Source organism: Hemitrygon akajei, chromosome 19 (genome assembly GCF_048418815.1).
Source record: "Hemitrygon akajei chromosome 19, sHemAka1.3, whole genome shotgun sequence".
Classification (NCBI taxonomy): domain Eukaryota; kingdom Metazoa; phylum Chordata; class Chondrichthyes; order Myliobatiformes; family Dasyatidae; genus Hemitrygon; species Hemitrygon akajei.
Genome location: NC_133142.1, coordinates 63,558,962 through 63,584,883, shown reverse-complemented (window position 1 = coordinate 63,584,883; position 25,922 = coordinate 63,558,962). Strand labels below are relative to the sequence as shown.

At 41.7% G+C, this 25,922-nt stretch overlaps 1 protein-coding gene across 1 annotated transcript in view; it reads left to right on the top strand.

The window, feature by feature from the left end:
- Positions 1 to 25,922, top strand: part of LOC140741996 (ubiquitin-like modifier-activating enzyme 1) — a 430,112-nt gene that overhangs the window by 174,860 nt on the left and 229,330 nt on the right. The window contains exon 18 of the mRNA XM_073072650.1: positions 2,456 to 2,530. Within this exon, the coding sequence (XP_072928751.1) occupies positions 2,456 to 2,530 (75 nt within the window). The remainder of the gene's footprint in view (positions 1 to 2,455; positions 2,531 to 25,922) is intronic.

Sequence of the window (25,922 nt, the reverse complement as noted above, 5' to 3'; positions counted from 1 at the left end):
TGCATGGGGTGTTGTCCTGGAACCATGTTTCTACAAGAACAAGCTCACGGTAGTTCCCGATCTTGCACTGTGTTAGCCGGAGAGAAAAGTGTTCCAGCTTGTCTCGTGCTGAGACAAGGCAATCCAGCTTGTCCACACTGGAGAGCAGCAACACTGGGAGATTCAGCCTGCAGAGGCCAGCCTTCAACCCAGTAAGGATACCAATATGCTTGCCACACCTCTGTTCTCTCCCACACCATGGGTGGAGGGATGCCACAGCATGAGGGCCAGATCCATACAACAACTTGCAGCCATGCATCAATCTTAACAATGAACCAGACTTAGTTATATTACAAAAGTGGTAACAAGTGGGTACATGGCAAATAACAATGTGGTCAAGACCAGAGAATCAGTTTTAAATTTATTGACTGAGGGATAAATAGCAGTTCAAATAGCAATGAAGAATTCCCTGATCTAACCAATTGGCATTGGATCATTCTGTCAAAGTCGAGTTTATTGTCATTTGCAGAGGCCCAGGTATGATAGCAAACTTGCTTGAAGAGGCTTCACTGGCACATACCGTCAGGTATGGAGCTTTCACATTAAATTAAAAATTAAATTTTACTTCTTTATGAAGTCTGGAATTAGTCTTTGAGGTCTGTGCCTTGTAGAAAGTTTGGGCCTTTCCTTGACAGCAAAGCTCCAAATTCTCCTATTGTTGTCCCTACATTTATGGGTAATATCCATCATAAACTGAGATTCAACAGGCTAGGTTCATATCAGTTAGCTTAAAGCTAATACAGCTCTAGGAGCTGGAGTTTGCAGTTGAAATCCAGGGTCCTCTGTGAGGAGCCTCTGTACGTCTACCCCGTGGAAAGCATGGGATCCCCCTAGATGTTCCAGTTCCCTCCCACACTCCCCAAAGATGTCCCGGGTAGGTTAATTGGTTGTTGTAAAGAGTATGTAGCCACAGAATTTATTGAAAATGAATCTCAGGGTTGTATGTGATGACATATAAATACTTTGATAATAAATTTGCTTTGAACTTTGAACTTTAAAATTAGGGTTAAATCGGAATTGTTGGGAGTTGCTGGGGAGGCACAGCTCAAAGGGCCAGAAGGGCCTGCTCTGTGCTGTATTTCTAAAAAAAAACCAAAATCAAAAATGAGTGACGTAGTAGGATTTGCTTTACAGTGCCAACAATCATAGATTGGGGCTTGATTTCCCCCTTCTGTCTGTTTGTATCTTCTCCTGGAGACTGCATTGGGGTTACTCCAGATTCTCCAGTTTCCTCCCACATTCCAAAGGAGTATGGTTAGTGTTAGGGTTAGTATGTGTTGCATGCTATGTTGGCGCTGAAAGTGTGGCGACACTTGTTGACTGCCCTCACTGATTCCATTTGACACAAACAATACAATTCACTATGTGATTCAATGTATCAATGTCACGTGACAAATAAAGCAAATCTTTATAAAGCTAATATTGAAATAAGAAGCAACAGTCACTCTACTGGAGGAACTCAGTGGGTCAAGCAAAATCTGGAGCAGGAAAGAAATTGTAGATGTTTCGGATCAAAACGTCGACAGTTCCTTAGTCACCCCCCACCTAGATGCTGCTTGACATTCTGAATTCCTCCAGAAATTGTTGTTCCAGATTCCAAAATCCACAGTCCCTTGCGTCTCCATTGAAATAAGGAGTTATCCAATCAGGACTTGAGAAGGAATACCTTCACCTTGAGATGTTATATTTTTGTAATTCACTACCCCAAGAGTGCTATTCTCACTCCCTGAGCATCTTCATGCTTTGAATGTTAAGGGAATTGGGGAGTGTGAGGTTGGCACTAGAAAGTGATGTTGGCATAAAAGTTCACCCAAAACCCAATGGAACAGTGGAGAAGGCACAAGGACCTTAAAGGACTACTCTTGCTTTTATATATTCCATTCCTGTGACAACAGAGAAACATCCAATGAGTGGCATTTCTGTGGGTGAAAACATTTTATTAATGAGAGAGATCAGAGGAGAATGGCTGGAATGGTTCAAGCTGACCGGAAGATGACGGTAACTTCTTGTTTAGGAGGTAGCTAAGTGGCCATTGAGTGTATTTTCCTCAATATAAAGATAGTAACTACTCTAAAGTGTGTAAAGCTCTGTGGGAATTGCTATTTTAATGCAAGTTGTCTTGTTCATTACAGAGTTCAAATCCATTTCGTCCTCAAATTCCATTTATGTAGTTCTGACAAGTGATGGTCTATTCACTCTCACCTTAAAATGCTTCACATATGTAGAAAACCATAAACATCTTAGAAATTGTTTTTACTTTGGAGATTAAAATGATAAGATTTGTCAATGAGTCTAGTTATCAAAGATCGATTGCATTCTGTAGGCATGAAATTATACCTTCACACTAGAATAACTTCAATGAACTGAGCTTGTCTGAACAGGATTTCAACTGACAGTGGATTATATCTTGTTCTAGGTTACAACTTCAGGAGCTCTTTTCTGGTCAGGACCCAAGAGATGTCCCCATCCTCTGGAATTTGATCCCAGCAATGTAAGTGCTGTCTCTCACTTGGCTTGTGTGTGATAATCATTAGAATAAGGTGATAATGTAAGTAGTGCATAGTTGTTCTATACCCTTTTGAACTGAATTTGAGTTTGAGATAATGAGGCATTTCATTGGATTTGGAAGTAAGGGGACTGTGAACAGTTGGAGTGATGTGGCCCATTGGTCAGGTGATCTTGCAAGAGTTATCAAAGCACAGAAACATGAGCTGGGAGTACCATATACAGGCCTCCCAAAGGTCATGAACACCCAGCTTATGTACAGCCTGTACACATGATCAAGCATTTGAGAGACTGACAAGCTGTGGGGCTACAGGCATCTTCTGCCACCTGGGAACTCAGTTCTTGGCTATAATTCTGACTTGCAAACTGTCCAGTTTACAAACAGTTCACAGGGATGGAGCCCTGTAATAACTTGGGAGGGCCTGTCGTCAGACCATAAGACATAGCAGGAGAATTAGACCATTTAGCCCATCTGTTTACTCCACAATTCCCCTATGGCTAATTTATTATCCCTCTCAACCCATTGTCCTGCCTTCTCCCTATAACCTTTGACACCCTAACTAACCAATAATGTATCAACTTCCACTTTAAATATACCCAGTGACATGGCCTCCACAGCCATTCATGGCAATGAATTCCACCAATTTACCACCCTCTTGCTAAAAATGTTCCTTCTCATCTCTGTTCTAAATGGACATACCTCTATTCTGAGGTGGTGCCCTCTAGTCCTGGACTCACCCAGAATAAATTGGATAGATACATGAATGGGAGAGGTCTGGAGGGTTATAGACCGGGTGCAGGTCAATGGGACTAGCAGAATAAAGTTTTGACACAGACTAGAAGGGCCAAATGGCCTGTTTTCTGTGCTGTAGTGTTCTGTGGTTCTATTGGAAGCATCCTCTGCACATCCACACTGTCTAGGCCTATCAATATTCAATAGGTTTCAATGAAATCTTGCTCATTCTTCTAAACTCTAGTGAGTGCAAGCCCAGAACCATCAAACGCTCTTCCAACGTTAACCCTTTAATTCTTAGAATCATTCTCATGAACCTCTTCAAGACCCCCTCAAAAGCATGCATATCTTTTCTGAGGTAAGGGGCCCAAAACTGCTCATAATACTTTTAAGTGCAGTCTGATCAATGCCTTATAAAGCCTCAGCATTACATCCTTACTCTTATGTTCTAGACCTCTCATAACGAATGCTAACAGTGCATATGCCTTCCTTACCACCAATTCAACCTTCAAGTTAACCTTCTGGGAATCCTGCACAAGGGCTCCCAAATCCCTTTGCACCTTTGATTTTTGAATTTTAAAAAAAATCTATTCCTTTATTCCTTCCACCAAAGTGCATGGCCATACAATTCCCTTTATTATATTCCATCTGCCATTTCTATGCCCATTCTCCCAGTGTCAAGGTCATTCTGCAGACTCCCTGCTTACTCAAAACTACCCGCCCCTCCACCTATCTTTGTATCATCTGAAAACTTTGCTACAAAGCCATCAGTTCCATCATCCAAATCATTAACATATAATGTGAAAAGAAGCAGTCCCAAAGTCTATCCCTGTGGAACACCACTAGTCACAGTCACTGGCAGCCAACCAGAATAGGCCCCCTTTATTTCGACTCTGTCTCCAGCCAGTCAGCCAATCTTCTATCAATGCTGGCATCTTTCCTGTGGTACTGTGGGTTCTTGTTAAGCAGACTCATGTGTGGCACCCTGTCGAAGGCTTTTGAAAATCCAAGAAAACGACATCCATGGACTCTCCTTTGTCTATCCTGCCTTTTATTTCCTCAAAGAATTCTAACAGATTTATCAGGCAAGAGTTCCCCTTAAGGAAAACATGATGCCTTCGGCCTGTTTTATCATGTGCCTCCAAGTACCCTGAAACCTCATCCTTAATAATGGACTCCAACATGTTTCCAACATTATTATATTATAACAACATTATATACAACAATGTAACATTATATTTAATTGACTTTGACAGTATACACTTTTTTGTTGTTTATATGCCTTTTGTACTATATGTTTGTTAAAACTTCTCTGATTTGTAATTTTTTCTTTGCTGGAAAATCAATAAAAAAAAATTGAAAATGAAAAATGATTATTGTACACATTGCCAAAAAATACAATAGAGTATTTTTACTCTAGCCACAAGGATTCTACATCTTCTGATCCTACATCGCCTCTTTCTAAGGATGCCAACAGAGCCATCTCACTCATAACACCATAAGACATTGGAGCAAAATTATGCCATTCAGAAGTGGTCCACAGCAGGAGTTTTGTGGCCTAAGGGAGAAGGAGATGAGTTATTAACTTCAAACTTTCTGCATTATTACTCAAAGAATTGAGCTGTACGTGCATGTAATGAGAAAGTCTTGGACATCCAGGTGGTCCACAGCAGGGGTGATTGATTTATTCATGGCCTAAGGTGGAAGGAGATGAGTTATACTGCTCTCGTTACATGCACGTGCAGTTCAACTTTGAGTGAAAATGCAGAAAGTTTGACATTAATAATTCATCTCCTTCTACCTTAGGCCACGAACTTATCAATCACCTCATGCTGTTGACCACTTCTGGAGGTCCAAGACACCGATACGGATCCAAGAAGGGATCCGTATGCTCCACGACTGCTAGACTACGTGTGTAAGTGTAGGGAAAATAAATGTGCTAGGTTTTCTAAAATTGAATCCTTCTATTTTAGGCCATGAACTTATCAATCACGCTCCTATGTATCCTTGGATGTTTAGCTCCCAACTATGACCTTCTTTCAGCTACAACTCAGTGATGCCCATAACGTTATACCTACCAATCTCTGATTGTGCTACAACATCATCAATTATTGAACTCATCCTGTCCAATTTATTGGTGGTCAGCCAACACAACGACAGAAGCAAATAAACCTCTAACCAATAGTAACATTTGAACAGTTAGATTAGATTTATTAGTCATATGTACATCAAAATAAGCAGTATTGTTTGTGTTAACAACCAGCACAGTCTAAGAATGTGCTGGGGACAGTCCACAAGAGTCACCGTGGTTCCAATGCCAACATAGATGTCTACAAAGTTCAGCAGAACACCACACAACCATCATACAAATCAGTTTCAGGAAGACCAAATCACTTTGTACCCTATCCACCCACCCCATTGGGGATCACCGGCCCTCTTGCTTGGGGCCTGCCAATCAATGTCCTTGACCTCAAGAATCACCGATCTTCATCCTCAGCGCTTGCTGACCTGACCTCCATCCTTGAATATTGTTGAAGTCCAACATCTGGACCTACCAACTGACCTTGACGTCTGGATCTGTTGACCAATCTCATGCCTCTGCATAGACTTTCAAACTCGGGACACACCAATTTTGGGGGAATGTTATCATCCCTCATCCTTGGGATATGGTGACCTAAGGGGAGATAATAATTCCTCATCCTTAGGACTCACTAGCCTGGGGGGGTAGGGATCACAGCCCCTCATCCTTTGGATCTGCAGGTCTTGAGGAGGTCACCATCTCTCATCCTCTGGGCCTGGCGACCTGGGAGAAGTCACCATCTCTCATTGTCGGGACTGAGCGACTTTGGGGAAGGTCATCACCCCTTACCTGTGGACCCGGCAACCTTAGGAAAGGTCATCATCTCTTATCCTTGGGACCTCTCATCCTCAGGACTCGCTGGACTTAATCCTGGACCTCTGGGATATTGTGCTGTTTGTCAGCAACATGCTATTCTTCAAAGTGGTTCTCATTACGTCTTCTTGGCGACTACAATGTCTACAATGTGGATGTCCTCCACTAACATCCACTAACTGGAAAATGCTTGAAGTTCATACAATACTTATATGAAATGACACTAAATGTTGTCTAACACCTGCATGACCATCGTGGGTCTGTTAATAGCAATGACATCAGGGGTGGGGTAGGATCCCACTGAGATCACATGCACACTAAATGCTGGATGAAGTCAGCAGGTTCGGCAGCATCTATGGAAGGAGATGAGCATAGAACATAAGAATCACCAACCCTGGCAGTACACTCCTCACACCCACCATTCTCTGTGTGGAGAAAAAATAACTAATTAACTACCTCTGACATCCTCCCTATACTTAAAAGTATGTCCTCTTATATTAGCTATTTCTGCTTTGGGAAAAAGTCTCTGGCTGTCCACTCTAAAAGTGCCTCTCATCATCTTGTGCAGCGCTCATGCTGATGAAAGGTCTCGGGCCAAAATGTTGACTGTTCATTCATTTCTATAGATGCTGCCTGAACTGCTGAATTCCTCCAGATTTTGTGTGTGTTACTTTGGATTTCCAGCATCGGCAGAATCTGTTGCATCCCATTCACCATGCTTCCATGTGACCAAAGGCAGGGATATTACGCCATCTGAATGATTTGACCTCAGATGTTAAATGCTATGTTTTTTTCTCTCATCTGCGGGTTTGCACAATTCATGCAATTTACACAGAAAGGAAATCCTGAACCTTGTGCTGAGGTTTTGTGAAGATATGTAATAATAGTCTCCTCCAAAACCACTACTTGTATTGGCAAAGTGGGGGTAGGGGAGAGCTTTTCAAGGGAGGGAAGTGGAGGGGGTTAATGCACCAAATGTAACATCCCTTCAATTTGCCCTCTGTCCATAGAGGGGTTGAGAGTTCTGCTGTTTGTGTAACTACGCCAAATCTCTGTGTAACTGGTATTTTCAGCTGCAGGGAAGTGTAAGGCTTTCCAGGAAGCATGCCTAATTTAAGCTGACTTTACCTGATTTCCTCCACATTGTTTCATTTACACTCCAACTTCCTGAACAGTTCCACGTACAATATTCAAGATTCATGATTGTTTATTGTCATTCTTCAGTATGCAAGTGTGAAGGAGAAGAAAATAATTACTCTGGATCCAATGCAACACAAAAAAACACAATAAGCATAAGGAACACAATAAAAATACATGCAAAAGCACAATAAATATAAATATAAAAACAATCCTATAAAACACAATGTATACATAACTGAGTGTGGTTACTGATATATACTTATATATATAACTGAGTTATATATATATATATATATATATGATTAACTTACATGCATAAACACAAGAGACTCTACATATATTGGAAATCCAAATTAACATACACAGAATGCTGGAAGAACTCAGCAGGTCAGGCACCTTCAATGGATAGGCTCTTCACCGGAGTTTATATAGATAGACTGATTGTCTACATAGAGTGACATGGACAATGAATGGAAGTGAAATACAGATGCTGTTAACACAGTCAAGGCTGCAGTTCAACCAGGATGGAAATTAACTCACAAATCAGATGCAGTGCTTCACTCATAACAAAATCCAGAGAAGGTCTCAAATCCTGTCAGTATTCAGTCATCAGTTTGCCCTCACAAGATGCTAATGTTTTCTGAAGTTCTTTTGATTCTCTTTATAGTGTTGAATTTGACAGGGTCTTATAAGTGGATGTGAGGCTTCTAGAATTACACAGTGTAGCCAGCTTGTTTGTGGGCAAACAAGATTGAACTTCTGCCTGAATCATGGTGAAGGGTTTTATATGGGCTGGATACAGAGGAAAAATAAGATGTGCTCTTTATTTTAGAAAGGATATACTGACGTTGGAGAGGATCCAGAGAAGATTCACAAGAATGATATCAGGAATGAAAGGGTTGCCGTATGAGGAACATTTGGCAGATCTTGGACTGTATTCCCTGGAGTTCAGGAGAATTGAGGGGGGATTTGAAAGAAATATTCTGAATGTCAATAGGCCTGAGCAGATTAGATATGGCAAAGTTACTTCCCACTAACTTTTGCAGGCTTTTCTGTTCTTGGGCATTGGTATTTTCATACCCGGCAAAGGATGCTCAACTTGAAACATTACTGTTGTTTTCTTATTCCATAGATTCTGCCTGATTTGCTGTTTTCTTTTAACAGCACTCCCTGCTTTTACTTCAGATCTCCAGCATCCACAGTGTTTTGATTTTTGAGTCAGTTTTTGTTTATATAGAGGTTAGATTACTGATGTAAGATACAGAGGCTTGGACGATAGATAAAGTGGGGTTGGTTTAGGTCTGATTGATTTACTTCATGGAAGGAGATTTGCTATCAGGGCCATAGAATTATATAGCAAGGAAGTAGGCCCTTTGTTGCAATTCATCCATTGGTCCTATTTGCCTGCATTTAGCCCAGATCCCTCCCTATCCGTCAACCTATCCAAATACCTCTTAAATGTTGTAATTGTACCCACCCCTACCAATTCCTCTGGAAGTTTGCTTCACATACCAAGCATCCTCTGTGTGAATAACTTCCTCCTTAGAACCTTGTTGTAGTTTTCCCTTCTCACCTATACACTTCAGTTTTAGATTCCCTTACACTTGGGAAAAGATCAAGACCATCCACAAACTTTTGAAGGAACTCAGCAGGTCAGGCAGCATCTATGAAAGTTTCAGGCCAAGACACTTCATCAGGACTGGAAAGGACTTCCTTCTCCAGCCCTTCACCTTTCTCACTCACCTGGCTTCACCTATCACTTCCTAACTAGTCCTCCTTCCACTTCCCCCCTCCCCTTTTTATTCTGGTGTCTTGAGTTCCTCCAGCATTTTGTGTGTGTTGCTCAAGATTTCCAGCATTTGCAGAATCTCTTCCTATTTACACCCCTAATAATTTTATAAACCTCTATAATGCCCTAATTCCTGTATTCAATGCCCTGTCCAAAGAAGACAAACATGTCTACATCCTCCTGAACCACTATTGTAAGCCATTCAGTTGAAGGGCCACTTTGTTAATGGTCTTGTGAGGAACATATGCATCCTGTGAAGAAATGGGAAAAAAAACAGATCTGTGAGCACATTATTTAGATCTATTTAAACAGAAGTGAAATCATTTTGCTCAGACCTCACACTAAATGTTATTAAACAAACCACAAACACAACCTTAAATGCGGCATAACCTCCTAAGGCAGTTTACAGAGATGATGCTACCATTCAGTGGAGTGCCAAAACAGGGGACAAGCGGCATCTGATAAGCTGAATGTAATGGCAGAAAACCCATTTATTTATTTAGAGATACAGCATGGAAGGGGCCATTCTGGCCTAATGAGTTGAGTGGCCCAGAAACCCACCAATTTTACCCTAGCCTAATCACAGGACAACTTACAATGACCAATTAACCTGCTAACCAGTACGCCTTTGGACTGTGGGAGGAAAACAGAGCACCCACAGAAAACCCACATGTTCCACAGGGTGGACATTCAGAGATTCCTTCAAGAGCATGCCAGAATTGAACTCCAAACTCTGATGCCCCAAGCTATAATAGTGTCACCCCAATTGCTATGCTATTATGGTGCTGAAATGCCAGGTACCCACTTATGATTGTGTGGAAGATTAATGTGTCTGAACCTCTCTGTGTAGCAACCTGGTTTCTATGCTAATTAACTACAAAATCTGCCCATGTGAGCTTCATCCAGGTTCTCCAGTTTCCTCCCTCATGTCTAAAGATGTACAGTCAGAGTTTGTTAGCTGTGGGCATGCTATGTTGGTGCTGGAAATGACTGCCCAAGCACAATTAGCAAAGGGAGCTGTGTTAGTCATTGATGCAAAACAACACATTTCATTGCATGTTTCAATATTTTGATGTCCATGTGATAAATAAAGTTAATCTTATCAAAAGCTTAGCAGTGGCTGAGGGCACATCACTTCCTGTAGTTGTGTTTCAGAATCAAGTTTAATATCACTGGCATATGCCATGAAATCTGTTGTTTTGCAGCAGCAGTACACTGGAATACATAATTTAAGAATTATAATTTACAGTAAGAAATGTATTTAAAAACATTTAATTAAAAAGACAGCAAAAAAAAATGCAGAGGTAGAGTTCATGGGTTCACTGGCCATTCAGAAATCTGGGATGGAGGGGAGGAAGCTGTTCCTGAAATGTTGAGTGTGTTTCATCGGACTCCTGTACCACCTTCTTAATGTTAGCAATGAGAAAAGGGCACGTCCTGGGTGATGAATGCTTAGTTTTTGAGGCATCTGCTTTTGAGGATGTCCTCGATGCTGGGGAGGCTAGTGCCCATGATGGAGATGACTGAGTTTACAACTTTCTGCAGCTTTTACCAGGGTAAGTAGGAGGGTATGTAAACTTAAACGGGGTGCCCTGTCATCCACTAACAAATATCATCCAGATGTTAAATGCAAATGCTTAATAGGAATTGATTAGTATATATGTCATAACAGAGTATATCATGACATACAGGACTGAAAGTGCTGTATTTAAATGCACATACTATATAGAATAAGGTGGATGAACTCATGGCGCGATAAGAGATTGGTCCATATGACATTGTGGGCATCACTGAGTCGTGGCTGAAAGAAGGTCATAGTTAACATCAAAGGATATACTTTGTATCTAAAGGACAGACAGGAAGGCACAGGTGCTGGTGTGCCTCTGTTGGCAAGAGATGTAATTACATCTTTAGAAAGAGGTGACAAAAGATCAGAGAATGTTGAATTTTTGTGGGTGGAGTTAAGATACTGCAAGTGTAAAATAACCAATATGGAAATCTTATATAGGCTTTTAAATAGTGGCCAAGATGTGAGGTTTGTTGAAATTGCAAAGGGAGCTGGAAAGGACATGCAATAAGGGTCATGTCACAATTGTAATGTGGGCTTCAATATGCAAAGGGATTGGGAAAATCAGGTTGGTGTCAGATTTCAAGAGAGGAAGTTTGTTCAATGCCTACAAGATGGCTTTTTAGAGCAGTTTGTGCTTCAGCCTACTCTGGGAAAGGCCATCTTAGATTGGGTGTTGTGTAATAACCCAGATCTTATTAGAGAGCTTAATAGAGGAGGCAGTGATCATAATATGATTAAATTGATTCTGCAATTTGAGAGGGAAAAGCATTAATCTAATGTATCAGTATCACAATGGAATAAAGGGAATTATAGAGGCATGAGAGAGGGGCTTGCCCAGGTGGATTGGAGGAGGATACTGGCAGGGATGACAGCAGAGCAGTGATGACTGAAGTTTCTGGAAATGGTTCACGAGGTGCAGGATAGTTATGTCCTACAGAGGAAGAAGTTCTCAAATGGCAGGGTTAGGGCACTATAGTTGACAAAGGAAGTTAAGGACTGCATAAAAGTCAAGGAAAGGACATATAAGGTAGCAAAACTGAGTGGGAAGTTTTTAAAACACAACAAAGACAGCTAAAGAAGCCATAAAAAGGGAAAAGATGAAATATGGAGCAAACTAGCCAATAATATAAAGCTGGTTGCCGAAAGCTTTTTTTATACAAAGAGAAAAGGGGGAGTGAGAATTAATACTGAACCACTGGAAAATGATGCTAGTGACATAGTAATGGGGACAAAGAAATGGAAGATGAACTTAATAAATACTTAGCATCAGTCTTCACTGTGGAAGACACTAGCAGTATGTCAGAGGTCTGTGGGTGTCAGAGAGCAGGAGTGAGTGCCAATGCTATTATAAAGGAAAAATTGCTCAGCAGACTGAAAGGTCTAAAGGTGCATAAGTCACCTGGACCAGATAGACTACACCCCAGAGTTCTGAAAGAGACTACTAAAGAGATAACAGAAGCATTGGTCATGATCTTTCAAGAATCAATTGAGTCTGGCTTGCTTTCAGAGGACTAGAAGATTGAAAATGTTACTGCACTCTTTAAGAAGGGGAGAAGGCAAAAGAAAGGAAATTATAGGCCAGATAGCTTAACCTCAATGTTTGGGAAAGTGATAGAGTCCGTTATTCAGGATGAGGTTTCAGGGTACATGGAGACTAGTGACAGAATAAGTCAAAGTCCGCGTGATTTCAGTGAAGGGAAATCTTGCCTGACAAATCTGTTAGAGTTCTTTGAAGAAAGAAATTAGGAGAGCCAGAAGGGGCTATGAGAAGACCTCGGTGGACAGGATTAAGGAAAACCCCAAGGCATTCTATAAGTATGTGAAGAGCAAGAAGATAAGAAGTGAGAGAGTAGGACCAATCAAGTGTGACAGTGGGAAAGTGGGTATGGAACCAGAGGAGATAGCAGAGGTACTTAATGACTACTTTGCTTCAGTATTCACTACAGAAAAGGATCATGGTGATTGTAGGGATGACTTACAGCAGGCTGAAAAGCTTGAGCATGTAGATGTTAATTACGGAAGAAGATGTGCTAGAGCTTTTGGAAAGCATCAAATTCGATAAGTCACCGGGACCAAATGGGATGTACTCAGACTACTGTAGGAGGCAAGGGAGGAGATTGCTGAGCCTCTGGCGATGATCTTTGCATCATCAATGGGAATGGGAGAGGTTCCAGAGGATTGGAGGTTGCAGATGTTGTTCCATTATTTAAGAAAGGGAGTAGAGATAGCCCAGGAAATTATAGACCAGTGAGTCTTACTTCAGTAGTTGGTAAATTGATGGAGAAGATCCTGAGAGGTAGGATTTATGAACATTTGGAGAGTATAATATGATTAGGAATAGTCAGCATGGCTTTGTCAAGGGCAGGTCATACCTTATGAGCCTGATTGAATTTTTTTGAGGATGTGACTAAACACATTGATGAAGGTAGAGCAGATGATGTAGTGTATATGGATTTCCGCAAGGCATTTGACAAGATACCCATGCAAGGCTTATTGAGAAAGCAAGGAGGCATGGAACCCAAGGGGACATTGCTTTGTGGATCCAGAACTAATTTGCCCACAGAAGGCAGAGTAGTTGTAGACAGGTCATAGCCTGCATGGAGGTCGGTGACCAGTGATGTGCCTCAGGGATCTATTCTGGGGCCCCTACTCTTCATGATTTTTATAAATGACCTGGAAGAGGAAGTGCAGGGATGGGTTAGTAAAACTGCTGATGACACAAAGTTTGGGGGTGTTGTGGATAGTGTATGGGGCTGTCAGGGGTTACAGTGGGACATTGATAGGATGCAAAACTGGGCTGAGAAGTGGCAGATGGAGTTCAACCCAGATAAGTGTGAGGTGTTTCATTTTGGTACATCAAATATGATGGCAGAATATGGTATTAATGGTAAGACTCTTGGCAGTGTGGAGGATCAGAGGGATCTTGGGTCCGAGTCCACAGGACGCTCAAAGCAACTGCGCAGGTTGACTCTGTGGTTGAGAAGGCATATGTGTATTGGCCTTCATCAATCATGGAATTGAATTTAGGAGCTGAAAGGTAATGTTGCAGCTATATAGGACCCTGGTCAGACCCCACTTGGGGTACTGGGTTCGGTTCTGGTCGCCTCACTATAGGAAGGATGTGGAAACCATAGAAAGGGTGCAGAGGAGATTTACAAGGATGTTACCTGGATATAGGGAGCATGTCTTATGAGAATAAGTTGAGTGAACTCGGCCTTTTTTCCTTGGAGCGATGGAGGATAAGAGGTGACCTGATAGAGGTGTATAAAACGATGAGAGGTATTGTTTGTGTGGATAATCAGAGGCTTTTTCCCAGGGCTGAAATGGCTGGCACGAGAGGGCACAGTTTTAATGTGCTTGGAAGTAGGTACAGAGGAGATGTCAGGGGTAAGTTTTTTTACGCAGAGAGTGGTGAGTGCGTGGAATGGGCTGCTGGTGATGGTGGTGGAGGTGGATACGATAGGGTCTTTTAAGAGACTTCTGGACAGGTACATAGAGCTCAGAAAAATAGAGGGCTATTGGTAACCCTAGGTAATTTCTAAGGTAAAGACAATGCTCGGCACAGCTTTGTGGGCCGAAGTGCCTGTATTGTCTTGTAGGTTCTCTGTGTTTCTAAGTAAAAAGCAGGGTGGACAAAAGAGAGAAAGTCGATGTCAATTACTTGGATTTTCAAAATGCATTTGATAAGGTGCCACACGTGAGGCTGCTTAACAAGATAAAATCCCATGGCATTACTGAAAGATATTGGCATGGATAGAGGAATGGCTGACAGGCAGGAGGTAACGAGTGGGAATAAACAGTTCTTTTTCTGGTTGGCTGCCAGTGACTAGTGGTATTCCTTGGGGGTCAGTTTTGGGACCAGTACTTTTCACATTGTTTACCATTGATTTAGATAATGGAATTGATGGTTTTGTAGCAACGTTTGCAGATGATATGAAGGTAGGTGGAGGGGGTGGTAGGTAGTGTTGGCGAAGGAATGCAATTGCAAAAGGACATAGACAAATTGGAAGAATGGATAAAAAACTGGTAGATGGAATACAGAGTTGGGAAATGTGTGATAATGTGTTTTTGTAAAAGGAACAAAAGTGGAGAGAAAATTCAAACATCAGAGGTGCAAAGGGACTTAGGTGTCCTCAAGCAAGACTCCCAGAAGGTTAATTTACAGGTTGAGGCTGTGGTAAAGAAGGCAAATACAATGTTGGCATTTACTTCAAGCTGAATAGAATATAAAAGCAAGGAGATAAAGCTGAGGCTTTATACAGCACTAGTTGGCCACACTTGGAATATTTTCAACAGTTTTGAGCCCCTAACTTGGAAGGGATGTGTCATCACTGAAGACAGTCCAGAGGAGATTCATGAGAATGATTCCAGGAGTGAGAGAGTTAACAAATGAGGAGCATTTGGCAGCTTTGGGTCTGTACTCACTGGAATTTAGAAGAATGCGGGAGGGAGCTCATTGAAACCTATGGAATGTTGAAAGGACAAAATAAGGTGGCTGTTGAGAGAATGTTTCCTCTGGTGGGGCTGTCAGAACTAGCTTCAAAATTGAGGGGTGATGCTTTCGAACAGAGGTAAGAAGGAATTTTTTTAGCCAGGGAATAGTGAATCTGTGGAATGCTCTGCCACACGTAGCTGTGGAGGCCAAGACCATGGGTATATTTGAAGAGGAAGTTGATAGTTTCCTGATTGGTCAGGGCATCAAACGTTATGGTGAAAAAGCAGGTGTATGGGTTTGAGTGGGATCTGGGATCTGGGATCAGCCTTGATGGAATGACAGAAGAGACTCGATGAGCTGAATGGCCTTATTCTGCTCCTATGTCTTATGGTCATGGGTATATAGTGTTACACAAATCCTATAGTGTTACACAAAAGATACTGGCATGGATAGAGGAATAGCTGACAGGCAGGAGGCAGTGAGTGGGAATAAAAGGGTCTTTTCTGGTTGCCTGCCAGTGATTAGTGGTGTTCCTCTGGGGTCAGTATTGGGACCGTTACTTTTCACATTGTTTGACAATGATTTGGATAATGGAATTGATGGCTTTGTGGCAAAGTTTGCGGATGATACTGTTACGCAACCTCGTAACCAGGTAACTTACCAGCAAAGATAGCGGGATCAGCTGAGTCGGATGCTACTATTTTCAAACGTTTTATTCAAAAAGGGGCACAAACGTATGGTTAATACAAAACATTCAGATCATATACATCGTCAAAACTCAATCTAAAACACCGGTGTAATAATCAATCAGAAATAAGCTCTATAGTTGTCTAGGGGATAATACTGAGTCCAATTGAAATATAAAGAGTCACTCAGAAGTCTGCAGGCTTTTCCCTTTTGGGAACCGCTGGGGTTTCACGTTGTGGAGAGAGAGAGATGGTTGAGAAAGGATAAACACTTGCCCGTTGTCTTTACAGAGCAAATCCTTGGAATCAGGGGAGCAGGCTTCCCCGTTGTTAGTTAAAAGTGGTCTTCCGTTGGTTCCAGCCACAGATTCAAAATTCGGAATCTAACGCACGTGGCTTCCTTCAAAATGGCTTCCCGCTCCCACGGGAATCGGTATCGTGCTTCCTTGGTGTCTCCTTGGTGCGTCTGAGGGTTTTTCCCCCCTCAGACCCTCCTTTATACTTCTTCACGGGATCGCAGGTGTCAATCAGGTTGCAGGTGATGCGATCTCTCTCTCAACCAGCCCACTTTGCCCGAGGGCTTTTCACGTGGTCTCCATGAGACACTAGTCAATGTCGCCTTTATTCTGCTTCTCGGGAGAACGTGGTCTTCCGCACGTCTCCCTCTCTCTCTCCCATTTCCTGTGTCTATTCAGCACGTCTCTCCCCCTCTTGGGTCAGTTGACCCCCCCTCGACTAGGGCTCTTGCGATTCTCACAAAGGAGGGGGCCGAGGTCATAACAATACGAAGATAGGTAGAGGGGAAGGTATTGCTGAGGAAGCAATGCGGTTGCAACAGGACTTAGACAAATTGGAAGAATGGGCAAAAAAATTGTCAGATGGAATACGTGTTGGACAAGGAATGATAATGCATTTTGGTAAAAGGGATGATAATGCAAATGATTATCTAAATGGGGAGAAGGTTCAAAAATCAGAGGTGCAGAGGGTCTTAGGGATCCTCGTGCAAGACTCCCAGAAGGTTAATCTACAGGTTGAATCTGTGGTAAAGAAGGCAAATGCATTTATTTCAAAGGGAATAGAATATAAAAGCAGGAGATAATGCTGAGCCTAGTCACAAGTGCACTAGTCACACTGCACTTGGAGTATTGTCAACAGCTTTGGCCCCATATCTCAGCAAGGATGTGTTGTCATTGGAAAAAGTCCAGAGGAGGTTCACGAGGATGATTCAGAGAACAAAGGAGTTAATCTGTGAGGAGCGTTTGGACAAGTTGAGCCTGTACTCATTGGAACTTAGAAGAGTATGGGGATTAGAAGAATTGAAACCTATCGAATATTGAAACTACAAACGTTTGTAGATAGCTTGGATGTGGAGAAGAGGTTTCCTATGCTGGGGGTTTCCAGAACTAGAGGGCACAGCCTCAAAACTGAGGGGCAACCTTTTGGAACAGAAGTAAGGAGGAATTTTTTTAGCTAGAGAGTAGTGAATCTGTGGAATTCTCTGCCATAGACTGCAGTGGAGGCCAAGTGCATGGGCATATTTAAGGTAGAAATTGATTATTTCCTGATCCGTCAGAACATCAAAGGATATGGCGAGAAGGCAGGTGTATGGGATTAAGTGGGATAGGGATCAGCCATGATAGAATGGCGGCACATGCTCATTGGGCTGAATGGCCTAATTCTGCTCCTGTGTCTTATAGTCTTCTGAGTGGGTGTACAGGGGTACCTAATAAAGTGACCACTGAGTGTATGTCAGTGACATACATTGTTGTAATGCTGATGAAGGGCCAGTTGAATGGGCACAAATCAAGTGGACTGAATTTTTATATTTATGTATAGGTATATATCGACATTCTTGTTCAAATTTGTACTCTTGTCAGATCAATTCTAGTGTACATCCTGGAACAGTTGTTACAGTCTTGATAGGAATCTAGTTTTATTTCAAAATCAAAACACTCCTTTTCTCAAAAAAAGGCGTGAGTCACTGCCCAGAGTGCATCTGTCAGTAGAGTCATGCATTGTGCCTGTTTGTACACGTTTGAGATTCCTAGCAGTTATTTTATAGTCTTGACATTAATTTTAGTTGTTCAGTCAAGTCATGGATATTTTGGGCAAGTGATAGTGATGCAGATATAAACAAAATAGATTTTGCAGTTGCTGCAGATGCTGGAAATCCAGAACAACACACACAAAATGCTGGAGGAATTCAGCGGGTCAGGCACAATCGATGGAAAAGAGTTAACACTCAATGTTTCAGGGCGAGGCCCTTTTTCAGGACTGGAAAGGCAGGGGATTGAAGCTAGAAAAAGAAGCTGGGGGGAGGGGAAAGAGGACAAGCTAGAAGGCGATAGATGAAACCAGGTGAGGGCAAAACTCACCTGGAGGAGAGGGATAAACTGATAAGTATTTGTGCTAATATGGAAGTGATTAATTATTGATCCCTCGTTTTTTTTTTCTTTCCTTCTCTCCCTCCTTCCCTTTCCTTCCCTCTCCCCTCCCCTTTCCCTCCCCCTTTCCTTTCCTCCCCTTTCCTTTCCTCCCCTTTCCTTTCCTCCCCTTTTCCTTTCCTCCCTTCCCCTCCCTTTCCTTCCCTCCCCCTTTCCTACCCTCCCCTCCCTTTCCTCCCCTCTCTCTCCCCTTTCTCTCCCCCTCTCTCTCCCCCTGTCTCCCCTCTCTCTCCCCCTCTCCCCCCTCCCCATCTCTCCCCCTCTCTTTCTCCCCTCTCTCCCCCTCTTTCAATCCCCCACTTCTCCCCCCTCTCTTTCCCCCTCTCTCCCCTCCCTCTCTCTCACCCCCTCTTTTCTCCCTCTTGCTCTCTCTCTCTCTCACACACCCTCTCCATTTCTTTGTTTCCAACACTGTTAAATTCACTGCATTATCATGACATAGTTAAAATTTAAATGGCGTTCTTTTACTAACCACTGTTTGGTTGATTAGTTGGCTGCTATGAAGCACCTATTCCTGCACCAGAGTTGGCGATCAGGATTTTGGAAAGTGGTACCTCGGCCAATTAAATCCACTCTTCACAAGGAGTGAAGGAGCCTTTTCAATTTCTGATTAATCTCAGCACTCTCTTCAGACACCTGCTTAATGAAATGTGCTGAGGTGATAAACCACAAGCCTGCTCATTCTGAAAAATAATACGGGCCTTTCACAAAGCTGGGCCAAACAGATGTTGATGTAAAAGCAGGTGATAGCATAGAGACAGGCCAGAGGACAGGGATTGTGGCTTGAGTTGAAAACTATTCAATTGCATAATCAAAATGGTTTTTATAGGCATGACTTTGAATTAAAATATATTGGACTTCAAAAGTGATGTGGAGTGATTTTATTCAAATAATCCAGGCTTTCAGTATCAGATTTCCAAGTTAGAAATCTGTGACCACTAAAACAGTTTTCAAGTTTAATTAACTGGAACTGTTTTGGAAACTGTATGAACAACGAGGATGATTACAGTGAAAAGGGGATGATGAAATAAAGGGCACTCTTATTCAGTGCCATTGTGATGTTTCACAGAGTTTTAATCTTGTGGAAATGCCCCTATTCAGTGTGCACAACAATAGGATCGGAAATGTACAAAGAATATAACGCAGTGCCAGTTTTAACAGGATGGATACTGGCCTCGTGTACAATTTGCAGCTGAAATGGAACAAAATGATGTGACACTACAAATCTGAAGAATGCTAGTAAATAGAAAATGAGGCAGCAGGTCAGCAAGAAAATTTTGTTTTACCCATCATGTTGGGATGTAGAATTTAACTTCTAGGAACCTAAAATATATAACTTCCAAAAGGGAATTGGATCAATACTTGAGTGCTCTCCACCGTGCATTTATAAAACTTTGTAAGTGTCTGTGGTGACATAACCAAATCTCCTCAAACCCCTAATGAAGTTGAGTAATTGCCGTTTTGAATGTGTTGGACCCAGATCAGATCCTACAATATGTTGCCAGCCAGGAACTTGAAGGGTCGAACCCTTTGCACTACAATGAGAATTAGTGTGTGTTTTCCCAACTTCCCCTTCTTAAAGCCCACAATCAATTTTGGCATCTTGCTGAGATCAAGTGTGAGGTTGTTATTATGATACCACTCACCAGCTGATCTGTCTCACTCTTGCATGCCTTCAAGTCACCATCTGAGATTCTACCAACCACAGTGGTGTCATCAGAAAATTTATAGATGGTATTTCAACTGTGTGTAACCGCACAGTCATGAGTGAAGAGAGAGTAGAGCAGCGGGCTAAGCGTGCATCCTTGAGGGGTACCTCTGTTGATTGTCAGCAAGAAGGAGTTGCTATTACCGATCCATACTAAGTGTGGTCTCCCAATAAAGTCTGAACTGGGGACAGTGGCATATTAGAAGCTTTGGTAAAAGTACCAAGGAAGTAGTAGTAATAAGCTACCAACATAAAAAAATTACAGTACCAGTGTGTATCCAAACAGTGTAAACATGTATGGTAATTGATTATGTGAGCCTTCATGATGTAGAGTTAATGAATTGAATTGACTTCATTTCTTACATCCTTCATATATGTGAGGAGTAAAAATCTTTACGTTACTTCTCCATCTAAATGTGTAATGTGCAATGATAGTAATTTATGATAATTTATAATAAATAGTCAATGTAATATAGTGTACACTCAAATCAGCATGAGTTCATCAATCTGATGGCCTGATGGAAGAGGATCTCCCAGAGTCTGTTGGTCCTGGCTTTTATGCTGCAGTACCGCTTCCCAGATGGTAGCAGCCGGAATAGATTGTGGTTGGGTGACTTGGGTCTCCAATGATCCTACACACCTGTCCTTGTAAATGTCCTGAAGTTAAATCTGTAATGGAGGATTCTGGGTTGTTCAAGAGATACTGTTATCACAGAAACTTCTTTCATAACTAAATTGCGTCAAGAGAATGTAAGTCCTGTGTAAGAGATAGCATGTGTGAGTACAGCTGCTTACCGAATTTACTATTGTGGAGCTACCCATATTGATAGAGATTAATGCAGACTAGTTATGGATGTCGCTATGTGTTGTCTTACAACAGAATGCTAGACAGTTATTATTTTAATATTCTTGACTAATACATTTTACTATCCCTGCAGAACATCACTAGTCACAGAGTTCCACATAGAATTCATCCTACTGACCACTACTTTTCCTTCCACAGCCAAGCCAATTCTGAATCCAAGCAGCCAAGTCAGTAGTTTTATTGGTATCGGAATTCCTTGGAATGGCACCTCCCATTATCATTTGTATTTCAGTTCTGTTTTCTTGTAAATTTCAAGTGATCCCTCCCTCCGTCTATGCTTGCTGCAGCTTGCCCAGTGTCAAGAGAAACAGATGAACTTTGTTAGACTCGGCCCTATTCTCACAATAGCTAAAGTTCTATCGGCTTTACCACACCAAAGTTTTACTTTCCAGTTAAATATGCATTGTTTACTTAGTAAAGTGATGCTTAACAAACTCGTTAATTGTGAAACATTGTGTTAGTAGCCACTTTATTAGGTACGTCCTGTTCATTGTCTTCCGCTGCTTAACCCATCCACTTCAGTTCAACATGTTGTGTATTCAGAGATGCTCTTCTACACAGCACTGTTGTAATGCGTGTAAAAGTAGTTTAAGTTACCATCACCTTCCTGTCAGTTTGAATCAGGTTACATCCGCACTACACCAGATAAATCCGTAACCGAAGCTTTTTCTCTTCGTTTTTACCCTCCGTCCACACTAAAATGGTGTTTTCGTCCCCCGAAACCGGAGCTTTTCAGAAACGCTCTCCAAAGTATGTAATTTTGAAAACGCCAGATTGGCCGGAGCAGTGTGGACAGGATAACCGGAGAAATCTGAAAACGCTGTCAGACGGCAGTGCGCCATTTCATTGTTTTCCTGAACACAACCTAACAATTTCAGAACAGAGGGCAACGAGACTGAAGCCAGAAGAGTTAGAAATGTATTCACCAAATACTTTGACCCATAACTTACTGAATAAATAAGTATACTCACTTTGCCCTGTTTTCTGTCCTTGCTCGTATGAAGGTGGTTTACCTATTTATGCAAGTACTTCTCTGACAATAGATGTGTAACAGCCTAATGTAACATTGTATAGAAATACAAGATAATACTGATGCAGACATGTTTTACACATTTAACAAGGTGCTTTATTAATGCAACAGAGTTAGTCAGTTTTTCAATGTTCGTCGTCAGCCAGTTCATACTGTCCGTGAACTCCCTGTCGGTTGCCTCCATACGCTCCCGTATTTGTTTTTTTTTCACTTTTAAGCCCTCCTGCACGAGAGCCAGCAGCTGCCCGTTGTTTAAGTTTTTCTAGTCTGTAACTGCACAAACACGCACTTTCACAGCGAGATTCGACACCAAACATGTCGCTTGTTTTTGGTAGATGTGTCCTGCGCATGCGCAATAGAGGAGATTCGCCAAAATCTCCGTTTCAATGTGGACGGAGATATTTTTAAAAATGCCTAGTGTGGACGCCTATCGTTTTTGTGCGAAACCGGCGTTTTCAAAATTGTCCAGTCTAGTGTGGATGTAGCCTCAGTCTGGCCACTCTCCTCTGACCTTTCTCATTAACAAGGCATTTTCACCAACATAGCTGCCACTCACTGGATATTTTTTTGTTTTTTGCACCATTCTCTGTAAATTCTAAAGACTCTGTGCATGAAGACCCTGGGAGATCAGCAGTTTCTGAGATACTCAAACCAATCCATCTGGCACCAACAATCATTCCATGGTGTAAGTCACTTAGATCATATTCCTTCTCCATTCTGATGTTTGGTTTGAACAACTGAACCTTCTGACCATGTCTGCATGTTTGTATGCATTGAATCGCTGCCATATGATTGTTGATTAAATATTTGCATTAATGAGCAAATTATAGGTGTACCTAATAAAGTGGCCACTGAGTGTACTATCAAGATTTAGGAGACCAGCAGGATGAACTTGCTGGCTCTTGGAGGGCTGTGGGCATCTTCTGCCATGTGTGAATATGGATGACAGCCATATTTCTGACTTGTGAACTGTTGGGTTATTTACAGTTCACAGGAACAGAATCCCACTATAACCCATGGAAGATCTTCAGCCCACGATGTTGTGCTGACCCTTTAACCTACTCCAATAATAATCTAATCTTTCCCTCCCACATAGCCCTCCATTTTTCTATCATCCACGTGCATAGCTAAGAGATTATTAAATGCACCTGATGTATGTGCCACTACCAACACCCCTGGCAGGGCATCCCACTCACCCACCATTCTCTGTGTAAAGAACTTGCCTCTGACATCCCCCTGACACATACCTCCAATCACCTTAAAATTACATCTCCTTATAGTAGCCTTTTCTGCCCTGGGAAAAGATCTTTGACTGTCCGCTCTATCTATGCCATCTATCTATGCTTTATCAAGTCACATCTAATCCTCCTTCTCTCTAAAGAGAAAAGCCCTAGCTTGCTCGCCATACCTTCATGGGACACACACTTTAGTTCAGGCAGCATCCTGGTAAATATGCTCTGCATCCTCTCTAACCTGTGTGGACTTTTCACACTGAGATGTTACGTAGTCACTAGTACTGATGGGACATAGGATATATTACATTAAGGCCGTGAATAATGCTGAACTTCTTGAATATCTCATACAGTTGTAACTTCTTCCTCCATTTGTTAGGATCCTGTGCAAATTGTCTTGGATTGGGCACAGGATACTTGTAAATCCTATATAAAACATATAAAATCCTTTATAAAACATATAAAACAAACTAATGATACATTGCAAGGGAGTTAGGTAACACAATCAGCCTCAGAATACAAGGACATCCCTTTAGAATGGCAATGAGGAGGAATTTCTTTAGCCAGAGAGTGGTGAATCTGTGAAATTCATTGACACAGACGGCTGTGGAGGCCAAATCATTGGGCATATTTCCAAGTTCAAAAGCTCAAAGTAAATTTATTATCAAAATACCTATATGTTACCAAATGCTAGCCTGAGATTCATTTTCTTGCAGGTATTCACAATGGAACAATAAGTACAATAGAATCAGTGAAAAACTACATACAAAGACTGACAAGTTGTGCAAACACAAAAAAAATAGATAGAACACGAGTTGTAGGCTCCTTCAAAGTGAATAAGTTGTGTTCAGTGAGTGAGTTCAGGAGACTGATGGTTAAAGAGTAACAACTATTCCTGAACCAGGAGCATTTAGACCATAAGACACAAGATCAGGATTAGGCCATTTACCTATAAAGTCTGCTCTGCTATTCCATCATGGTTGATTTATTATCCCTCTCAACAACGTTCTCCTGCCTTGTCTCTGTAACCTTTGATGCCCTGAGTAATCAAGGACCTATCCACCTCTGTTTTAATACACTCAATGACTTGGCCTCCACAGCCATCCATGTCAATGAGTTCCAAAGATTCACCACCCTCTGGCTAAATGAATTCCTCCTCATCTCTGTTCTAAATCAAATGGATGACTCTCTATTTTAAAACTGTGCTCTCTGGTCCTGGACTCATTCACAAAAGGAAACATCCTCTCCACATATACTCTTATCTAGACCAGTGGTTCCCAACCTTTTTTTGGCCATGCCCCACCTAATCACCTCTAAAATCCTGATGCCCCCTGTGGTGATATATAATTCTTATTATTCAAAGAGTGAACTCCGATTCACCTGGAGGAAGCCTAAAAGACCATTAACTTGGTTTAATCAAGCTTCCAAAGAACATGGCATTCATGAAAGAGAAAAATAAAAGAACCAAAGGACTGTTAAAGTTCTGAGGAAGAAATTACTAAGAAATTGTAAAAAAAGAACATTAAGTGATATTAAAATAATAATAATAATAAATAAATAAAACAATGCTGATTCGTTTCTACAGCATACAAAGACAGATACACCGTTTAAAAGAGATGACGCAATGTACACACCTTCACACCACCAAGAACCGAAAGCTACTGCAAAAAGCAGCATTGGCGCGACCTCGTATGAGTTTCTTATGCGTTTGGACTTGTTCATTCGTTCCTTCCTACATCAGTCAATTCATTAATTTAATTATGAAAGCCATTTGATGGTTGTAATGATGGTGATACACTATATATACACAGTACATATGCAATTACACATGTACATACACACAAGTATTTTTATGTATGCACACTGTATATACACATATGTATTAACTCGCACACACACTCATACTCACACAGACTTACTAGAAAAAATTCACTGTTAATAACTCATTCTCGAATTGCCCCCCTTAAAAATCAAATTACCCCCCTGTGGGGCATACGCCCCACGTTGGGAAACACTGATCTAGACCTTTCAATATGCAATAGGTTTCATTCTTCTAAACTCCAGCAAGTCTAGGCCCAGAGCTATCAAACACTCCTCATAGGTTAACTCTTTCATTCCTGGAATCATTCTCATGAAAGCGGACAGTGACAAGTTCTTGACAGGGTGGTTTGAGTATTTCAAAAACTACTGATCTGTGATTTCCGTGAACAGTCTCTCGAGTTTACAGAGATTGGTGCAGAAAACAAAAAAATACCCAGTGAGTGGCAGTTCTGTGGGCAAAAATGCCTTGTTAATGAAAGAGGCCCGGGAGAATGGCCAGACTGGTTCAAGCTGACATGAAGGTGACAGTAACTCAAATAACCACACATCTGTAAGACATAGGAACAGCATTAGGCTATTCAACCCATCCAGTTTGCTCTGCCATTCCATCATGGCTAATTCCAGATCCCAGTAAACCCAACGTCACAACAGTAGTATGCAGAAGAGCATCTCTAAATGCGAAACACATTGAACCTTGAAGTGGATGGACTACAGCAGCAGAAAACCACAAAAATACACTCAGTGGCCACTTGGCTTCATCTCCTCTCCCCACCATATTCTTGCACACCTAATTCCAGGCAATAAGGGAAAGAAATCTATGCTGGAAAATTCCTAAACACAAAAAATTCTGCAGATGCTGGAAAGCCTAAGTACTACACATAAAACACTGGATGAACTCAGCAGGTCAGGCAGCATCTATGGACAGGCATAAGCAGTCGATGTTTTGGGCTGAGACTCTTCATCAAGACTGGAAAAGAAGGAAGAAGAAGTCAGAATAAGAAGGTTATGCGAGGGAAGGAGCACAAACTGGAA